The 9,698-nt window shown below is 35.9% G+C and overlaps 1 protein-coding gene across 1 annotated transcript in view; it reads right to left on the bottom strand.

The window, feature by feature from the left end:
- Positions 1-416: 416 nt before the first annotated feature.
- LOC107752476 (NACHT, LRR and PYD domains-containing protein 12-like) overlaps positions 417-9,698 on the bottom strand; it is a 34,427-nt gene continuing 25,145 nt past the window's right edge. Inside the window, exons 7-11 of the mRNA XM_016568459.1 lie at positions 5,067-5,240; positions 4,750-4,923; positions 4,466-4,639; positions 4,058-4,231; positions 417-3,356 (exon numbers count right to left, since the gene is read on the bottom strand). Of these exons, the coding sequence (XP_016423945.1) occupies positions 3,230-3,356; positions 4,058-4,231; positions 4,466-4,639; positions 4,750-4,923; positions 5,067-5,240 (823 nt within the window). The 3' untranslated portion in view covers positions 417-3,229. The remainder of the gene's footprint in view (positions 3,357-4,057; positions 4,232-4,465; positions 4,640-4,749; positions 4,924-5,066; positions 5,241-9,698) is intronic.

Below are 9,698 nucleotides of genomic sequence, written 5' to 3'. Positions count from 1 at the left end.
ATCTGGAGAAATGTAGCATTACATCACTTGCTCACCAATGGATCATCTGGAGTGAATGGGTGCCGTCAGAATGAGAGCCCAAACAGCTGATAAAAGCATCACAATATTCCACAAGTAATCCACACCACTACATTATTGTGGATGTTTTTATCAGCTGTTTGGACACTCATTCTGTCGGCACCCATTCACTGCAAAGGATGTAATGCTGAATTTCACCGATTCTGTTCAGATAAAGAAATACTCCTCAAACTCATCTGGCCTAAGAGTGAGAACATTTTCAGCAAATTTTCAATTTTGGGTGCACTATTGCTTTGTAAAACCACTGACAGAAGAGCAAGTTTATTTTTTATTATTAAAATAAAATAAATATTTAATATCACCCTGATATGACAAAGAGGACAAAACAAGATTGTATTATATGTTTAATTTAGAATTGATGAGCTGGAAATGATGTCACAATTGTAGATTGACCCAATTAAACGGCTTCAGATTCTCTTCAAAATATCACATGGATCATCAAGAACAATATTATATAAAAATGTTCAATTTTTCCAATTCAGTCCATCAGAAGTTCTCAAGCAAACAATGCTCAGTGACATCTGGTTAAACAGCATTTAACAGAAATAAAAAGCTACCGACAGCACTTAACGTGTCTCTTGAGATCGCTCCAGTCAGTGTCAAGAGCTCGGATGTGCTCCTTCTGCTTCAAACCCTTCATATTTCAGCAAGAAAATACACAAGCGAGCCTTTACCCCAGCAACCCCGGGGAAAAGAAAATAACTCAAACACAGGCACAGAGCTAAGACTTCATTTATTTAACATGACAGTGTGTCAACGTCAAGCTCACACCCACTCACGCTGCATCTATGCTGTATTATCTCTATAAATCATGCAGAAAACATGCATCAAAATTTAACCGTGTGTGGGATGGGAACACTTTCCCAGAGTTTTTCCATATGGATTCAGGCAGTCTTCCTCATTTATGGTCACATTAAACTGAACCGCTTCTGTAGATTATTTGTACATTGACTATAATAATTCATGAATGAGAAATCTGCAGCTAAGTAGCTTAGAACTTCTTGTTGGTTTTAAAACAAAGTACTTTGACTGCATGGCTAATGAATTGTTTACAAGTAACAGATATTGTGCATTTAATCTCAGGTGTGATGACCCTTATTTGTGAAAGTGGTGACAGGTGCCAGTTTGCTTAGTTAGGATCAGTTGAGCTGCTCATTACACCTCAAAGGGTTAGAGGTCGTGTTAGTTGGCTGTAGGTTGTTTAATGTTATTTTTTTTTCTTTAGTACAGCACTGGCTGAACGGCATGAATTTTAGTCCTGGGTCATTTTGGTGAGAATTTAAGATAAACTTAGGTGGGCTTATAGAAGTCCCGTCTCATATAAACACAGATATTGTTTACCTTTGTTAATTATGAATTCACAGTTTAATATTGCCTGCATCATGTTTGCATGAGCAGTATTTTAAATGAAATACTTATTTTGTAGATTGTTTGTTTTAGAAATAAAGTTTGCCTTAATGGAGCATTTATTTGTGTTATGCCAAATTTACTATGTTCTATTGTTGCATTTTTCATTACTTTCGTTTACGAACACTTTTCTTGTGCAGTTACTTAAAGGTTTTGTGAATGAGATGCATGCAGGTGCTGTTAAACCAGTGTAGTTTGGCATTAAATGCACTCACAAATAAATCAAGTGTAGCACTTATCAATGCAAGAACGGATTTATTTAAAAACGTTGATTATTATCAAGATACCCAAGACGTCAATGCAATATCCAAAACAAAAAGGCCCAAATTTTGACCAAAGTCCAGTTTTATAATTACAGTTTCCATATTAGAAACTGTGTGGAGAACGGTTTGTTATGACCAACCAGAGAAAGACTTGAAAAGAACTATGAATATCAATACAATGTGAAGATATGCTGTAATAATCTATTAATGATGCCCCATTCTTATTTCATAAATAAACATTCAAATAAAACATTTGATAATGCTGGGTTGTTTTTTTCTGTGTTATTGACTCCAATAAGTTACATTCTTCATTAGACAAATGTCAACATTAGGGGGAAAAAAACAATGTGAGAGAAACAAAGTCAGGTATGACATACAATATCTTACCAAAGATTATTAAAATAAAATTCCATAAAGATCATGTACTGCCCTCTACTGTTCATACAGAAACTTGCATCATTATTATGAGTTTGATTATTTTGTAAACCTAGATGCATCAGTCTACAATTATCATTATTTTGATGAATACATTGACAGTTATTAATAAAACTACAAAAGGACTGTATGTGAAGAAAAACTTTGATGCTGACTTGACAAAGCATTGCCTGATAACATTTTAGTGTAAGCTTGATTTAATATTAGATCGAAATATGAAATCTTACATGTTTTATGTAGCTCGAATACTTTTGTTGACTAATAAGTGACTGAATTCAGCGTTTTAAAGACATTTTTTAATAGTTTGAACAGATATAGACCTTACTTGGTGGTTATTAAGGTGTTTTGAGTCATTGCTAGGCATGTAAGACTTAACAACTTTGCTAGGCTGTTACTAGATGGTTTCTATGGGATTACTGGATGGAGATATGAAAAGATAGATGATAAATGTTCTCAGAAGAGGTAGTAGTTCACAGTAAATACTGTATAAATATTCACACTTTGCCAAGTCAACATATTTAGCAGCTGTCAATACCAAAACATTGGAACTATAATAATATCAATTAAATCTACTATAAATTTGTTTATATACAATATATGTACAATAAAGTTTTTACAAAACGTTTTTACAATGCAGCAGATTTGGATCTATATTTACATAACACCACTTCTGACTAACCCAGCAAACCTGCCATTCCTCATAGTTTCCCTTGTACCACAACTCTAAATCTTTTTTGAATACTGTTCCTGCTCAAGAACGAAACTATGCATGATTAATTCTGTACCCATGATGCCATGTCACGCACATGCTTTGTATACCATACAGATGTTCCAGGCCATTTCAATGTAGTAGTTTCCATGATGTCCTTTCTTTGTTGGTTTGAATAATTCAGATGATGAACAACACTGAGACTGAGACGTCACACTTGTGATCTAATATAGCTCTATAGATCAGGTCTGCTTGACTGGATTGGTGTAACACAGCTGGGAGCAAACCTTTCTGACTCAAGGCACTTAATGAACTAATAATGTAGTCACATATTTTCTTAAAAGCATACACACATGTCATTTGTATTTGGTTTTTTTGATTTTCTTTGATTTTCAGGTAGAGCATACTGTTTGTGGGAGTCATCCATAGGTGCCTGATTTTCAGATATTATTCCATCCATAAATCTGTGAGATGGACATTTAAATTAGCTATTTGTACTGGGATAAATGTGTTGTAATATAAATATTAAAGTTCTAAAGAATCTCACGTGTCTGGGTCAAATTTCAAGATAATAAAATCTATATGTGACCCTGGAGCACAAAACCAGTCTTAAGTCACTGGGGATCAAAACTTAATTTTTGATTAGTAATATGATTTGCTAAGAACTTCATTTGGACAACTGTAAAGGCGATTTTCTCAATATTTTGATTATTTATTTTTTTGCACCCTCAGATTCCAGATTTTCAAATAGTTGTATCTCAGCCAAATATTGTCCTATCCTAACAACCCATACATCAATGGAAAGCTTATTTATCCAGCTTTCAGATGATGTATAAATCTACATTTCAAAAAATTATGACTGGTTTTGTGGTGCAGGGTCACATATTAGGCTTTTTATTGCAGTATTCAATTCTTAATACTACAATGGATATCTTTAAATTTCTACTTCTGTCTTTTTGTTTCGGGGTGAAATATGGCCCAAACATTTACTTAAGATTCACCTGAATATTGTGGCAAACAGCCAAAATATATACAATAATCCAATCCTTGCTTATTTTTTTAAATAATAATACCTAATTTTAAAACAAGGTGTAAATTATCATAGGATATCTTATGGCATAGCACAAGGAGTATACTGTCTGTATTCTAAGTTTCAAACACTTACTCGAATTCTTCTAATTTACTTTGTGGATCCTCCAGCAGATGTGAGAGCAGCTTCACTCCTGAATCCGTCAGTTTATTTCCTCTGAGATCCAGTGCTTTTATCTGTGTCTGGTTAGAGCTGAGAGCTGATGCCAGAACAGCACACCCATCTGCCGTAAGCCCACAGTATGTTACACTGCAAAGGGTTGTGCAGTTATAACAAGATTACTTTAAATTACAAATCTTTTGTGCAAGTGAAAACAGTCAAATGTTCTGCAGAGTGCAGATTCATACCTTTCAATATACTGTATAGTTCAATTTGAAGTTACAGTTCACAATAATATTTTTTTTTTCACAATATAAATTCTCTCTTCATTTAGTTTGAATTGAAATGACTAATTACTGAAAATATTTAGGAAATCTTTATTACCTCAGTGACTGCAGTCCTGACAGAAAATGTGTCAGTGCCACTGAAAGCTGCTTCAAACCCGAATCCAGAATTGCATTAGCACTGAGGTTCAGCTCTCTCAGACCTGAGTGTTCTGCTTTGTTTACATAACCCATCATCCGACAGCTTTCATGTGTGAGATTACAATTATTCAGCCTGAGAAAAGCACAAAAACAATGAAGAATGCTTCAAATGTCCATCCAGTCTCATTTGTTAAGTGTGAGATGTACATTACATGATTAACAAACAAACTGGAGGACTATTACCATAATCTCTCTAGATGCACACATGGGTCTTCAAACACAGGGAGCAGATGCTTCACTCCTGAGTCTGTCAGGTTATTAATGCTGAGGTCCAACTCTCTCATGTGTGATGGGTTTGACTTTAAAGCAGGTGACAATGCAGAACATCCATTGGCTGTAATTTTACAGTCTGATAGACTGTAAATAGTTGAGTGGCAAATAATCATGAACTAGTGTCATGTGATACACAGCATGTGACATTATTTCATCAGATCAGTCATCTATCACCATCATGTTATTACCGTGTACATGAACACTGTCTACTTGTCTGATTGTAATACCTCAGTGTCTCAAGCTTGCAGGAAGGGCTCTTTAGACCAATGCAGAGCAGTTCCACTCCTGAATCCTGGAGGTCATTCAAACTTAAATCTAAATGTTTCAGGCTTGTAGATGTGGACTGAAGCGCTTGGGCCAGTGCCGCACAACTTTTCCTGGTAAGTTCACAGGCCATCAACCTAAAATAAAATGCCTCTAATTTAAAATTGTAGACTTTATGAAACAGACATTTGATATGATTAAAAGTAGTGTTCATTTTTAGTGCAAAAGTATGTTCATATTTTCATATTTGATACTGGATATGATCAATCCAAGTCAATGTAAAATTCTACAACTGCGGTAACATTTCTTCAAAAATGAAACTTAATCCCACAGAAATTCATGAGGGATTATCACTGAATGTCCTACACTAGTATTTTCACCATCTGAAAACGGTTTTAAGACAGTTATTTATATCTTTTGCTGTAGTGTGTCAGTAGGAAATATCATTTTATATTTCCAAACATTCATTTTGCCATTAATTATAATAATCCGGTGAGATTTTTGTTTGCACAAGGAGTCTGAAAACAGCCAGTGATCCACACAGAGATCTGATCATCATTAGTTTGTCTGGAATGACATGAAGAAACAGAACAAACTGAGACAGACTCAATCCAGAAGAACTGTGGAGAACAACATCTCCAAGATGCTTCAAAAAACCTACCTGCAAAGCTACAGTACTGATAAAAGTTTTAGGCACTTGTGTAAAAATGCTGTAAAATGAGGATGCTGTCAAAAATAATGTCATAAATAGATTTTCTGCTCCCACTTTATATTACTTGGCCTTAAATACTATGTACTTACATTTAAATTAATCATTTGGTACAATGCACTTATTGTGTACATACATGTTTTTACATGTAAGTGCATAGTAGTTAAGGCCACCTAATATAAAGTGTGACTGATTTTCTTTATCAATTAACTTCTATTAACTAAATTAAATCATCATTTGGCCATCCTTTGACCATCCTTTGCGTTTAAAGCAGCTTTTGCTCTAGGTGCATTTGCACATAGTTTTTCAGGTAGGTCTCTTGAAGCATCTTGGAGATGTTGCCATAGCTATTCTGAATTTAGTCTGTCTCAGTTTGTTCCGCTTCTTTATGTAATACCAGACAGACTAGATGATGATGATGAGATCAGATCTCTGTGTGGAGTACTGGCTGTTGTCAGACAAAAATCTCACTGAATTATTACAATTAATTGCAAAATGAATGTTTGGAAATGTAAACTGAAATTTCCTACTGACAACACTACAGCAAAAGATAGAAATAACTAACTTAAAACCATTTTTAGCTGGTGAAAATACTAGTGTTCTAATAATTTTGGCCACCACTGTAAATTACTTCATGTTCGTGCCAATTCTCAAATAACTTATATGATGGCTTTTGTTCCACCCACTCAAATCATAAAAATTCTTGTGTTGTCCAATTTATAAAGACGGTGTCTGTTCCCCGAATAGTGAGGTCAAAATATAAAATTAAAATGATGCTTTAGGACTTGCATTTACAGACTTAATAAACTCTTTTGGGGTCAAGCAAAATGTCACCGCGCCCACGCATCGTTTTAATCATACTCTAGATTTAATTATATTGCACAGAATTTATCTTACTAATATAGATATTGTACCTCAAAGTGATGATGTTACTGACCACTACCTTGTATCGTGCATGCTGCGTATTAGTGATATTAACTATATGTCTCCATGTTATAGTCCGGGTAGAATTATTGTTCCAACCACCAAAGATAGATTCACAGATAACCTGCCTGATTTGTCTCAAATGTCCTGTGTACCCATAAATGCTCATGAACTAGACAAAATGACTAGCAACATGGGCACTATCTTCTCTAATACATTAGAAGCTGTTGCCCCCATCAAATTAAAAAAGGTTAGAGAAAAACGTACTGCGCCATGGTACAACATTAATACCCATTCTCTCAAGAAAGAAACTCATAATCTTGAACAAAAATGGACTAAAAAACTAACTTGGAAATTTTTAGAATTGCTTGGAAAAACAGTATGTCCAGCTATAGACAGGCTCTAAAAGCTGCCAGGGCCGAGCATATCCACAAACTCATAGAAAATAACCAAAACAATCCAAGGTTTTTATTTAGCACAGGGGCTAGATTAACAAATTATCAGACGTCACCTGATCTAAATATTCCCTCACAGTTTAGTGGTAATGACTTTATGCATTTCTTCTCTAAAAAATAGATAACATCAGAAATACAATAACAAATGTAGAATCGAGAGTGTCTTGTAATTCAGATTCATTTATCGGCCCCCAAAGAAAATAAATAAATAAAACTGCAGTGCTTTACAACTATAGGACTTATTAAGAAACCACAACTAGATCCTAGTCAACAGGCAAATTACCCATTTCAAATCTTCCTTTTATGTCTAAAATAAAAGTTGTGTCTACTCAATTATGCTCCTTCCTGCAAAAAATTATATCTATGAAGAATTTCAGTCAGGTTTCAGGCCTCCTCATAGCACAGAAACTGCACTTGTTAAAATTACAAATGACTTGCTTCTTGCGTCAGACCAAGGCTGTATCTCATTGCTAGTTTTACTTGATCTTAGTGCCGCGTTCGACACTATAGATGATGACATACTCATAGATCGATTACAAAACTATACAGGTATTCAAGGGCAGGCTTTAAGATGGTTTAGATCCCACCTGTCCGATCGCTACCACTTTGTTCATTTAAATGGGGACTCATCTCAATTATCACCAGTAAAATATGAAGTGCCACAAGGATCTGTCCTAGGTCCTCTGCTATTTTCAATATACATGTTGCCCCTTGGAAATATTATTAGAAAATACGGGATTACTTTCCACTGTTATGCTGATGATACTCAACTATATATCTCAACAAAACCAGATGAAACTTCTAAATTATCTAAGCTAACAGAATGTGTTAAAAATGTAAAAGATTGGATGACCAATAATTTTCTCCTATTAAACTCGGATAAGACAGAGATATTACTTATTGGACCAAAAGACAGTACACAGAATCTCTTGGATTACAATTTGCAACTAGACGGATGTACAGTTACTTCCTCTACAGTCAAAAATCTGGGTGTTATATTAGACAGCAACTTGTCTTTTGAAAATCATATTTCCCATGTTACAAAAACAGCATTCTTCCATCTTAGAAACATTGCAAAGTTACGAAACATGTTACCTGTTTCTGATGCAGAAAAGCTAGTTCATGCATTCATGACCTCTAGACTGGACTATTGTAATGCACTGCTAGGTGGTTGTCCTGCATCTTCAATAAACAAGCTACAGGTAGTCCAAAATGCAGCGGCTAGAGTCCTTACCAGGTCAAGAAAATATGATCATATTACCCCAATTTTACAGTCTCTGCACTGGCTACCTATTAAGTTCCGTATCAGTTACAAAATATTATTACTTGCCTATAAGGCCCTTAATGGGTTAGCTCCTGCATACCTAACTAGTCTTCTACCACACTACAATCCATCACGCTCCCTAAGGTCGCAAAACTCTGGACTTTTGGTAGTACCTAGGATAGCAAAGTCCACTAAAGGAGGTAGAGCTTTTTCGCATTTGGCTCCCAAACTCTGGAATAGCCTTCCTGATAACGTTCGGGGTTCAGACACACTCTCTCTGTTTAAATCTAGATTAAAGACACATCTCTTTGGCCAAGCATTCAAATAATGCATATCATAATCTTGTACTGCAGTTATATCTGATCAAATGCACATTATTATTCTTTAGCTTGGGTTAAACAAATCAATTTTGCTTGGTTGGAACAGCAGCTACGCTAATTATGTCCCTATTTGTTTCTCTGTTTTTGCCACGGGATTGACATCCCGTGGTAAACTAGGATTTACACAAGCTTCAGTCTGGATCCAGAACACCTGAGAAGAGATGATGCCAACCCCTCAGAGGACCTCAGATGATGCCAACCCTGAAACAACCCACCAGATCCAGTCTGTATCCAGATCAGATGGTCACTGCAGTCACCCGGATCCAGTACGTATTCAGACCAGATGGTGGATCAGCACCTAGAGAGGACCTCTACAGCCCTGAAAGACAGCGGAGACCAGGACAACTAGATGAACACCAGATACAGATGTTATTCCCCTGTAAAGACCTTGTCTCAGACGACCACCGGGACAAGACCACAGGAACCAGATGAGTCTTCTGCACAATGTGACTTTGCTGCAGCCTGAAATTGAACTGCTGGTTTGGTCTGGCCAGAGGAGAACTGGCCCCCCGACTGAGCCTGGTTTCTCCCAAGGTTTTTTCTCCATTCTGTCACCGATGGAGTTTTGGTTCCTTGCCGCTGTCGCCTCTGGCTTGCTTAGTTGGGGACACTTCATTTCCAGCGATATTGTTGACTTGATTGCAAATGATTGCAAAGATACTATTTAAACTGAACTGAGCTGAATGAAGACATCACTGAATTCAATGATGAACTGTCTTTAACTGGAAAATTAGTGTTTACTATTGTCATTTTGCATTATTGACACACTATTTTCCTAATTAATGCTGTTCAGTTGCTTTGACACAATCTGTATTGTTAAAAGCGCTATATAAATAAAGGTGACTTGACTTGACTTGACCATG

This window comes from Sinocyclocheilus rhinocerous, unplaced genomic scaffold (genome assembly GCF_001515625.1).
Source record: "Sinocyclocheilus rhinocerous isolate Xijiao unplaced genomic scaffold, SAMN03320098_v1.1 scaffold921, whole genome shotgun sequence".
NCBI lineage: Eukaryota > Metazoa > Chordata > Actinopteri > Cypriniformes > Cyprinidae > Sinocyclocheilus > Sinocyclocheilus rhinocerous.
This window is presented reverse-complemented; position numbering and strand designations above follow the sequence as displayed.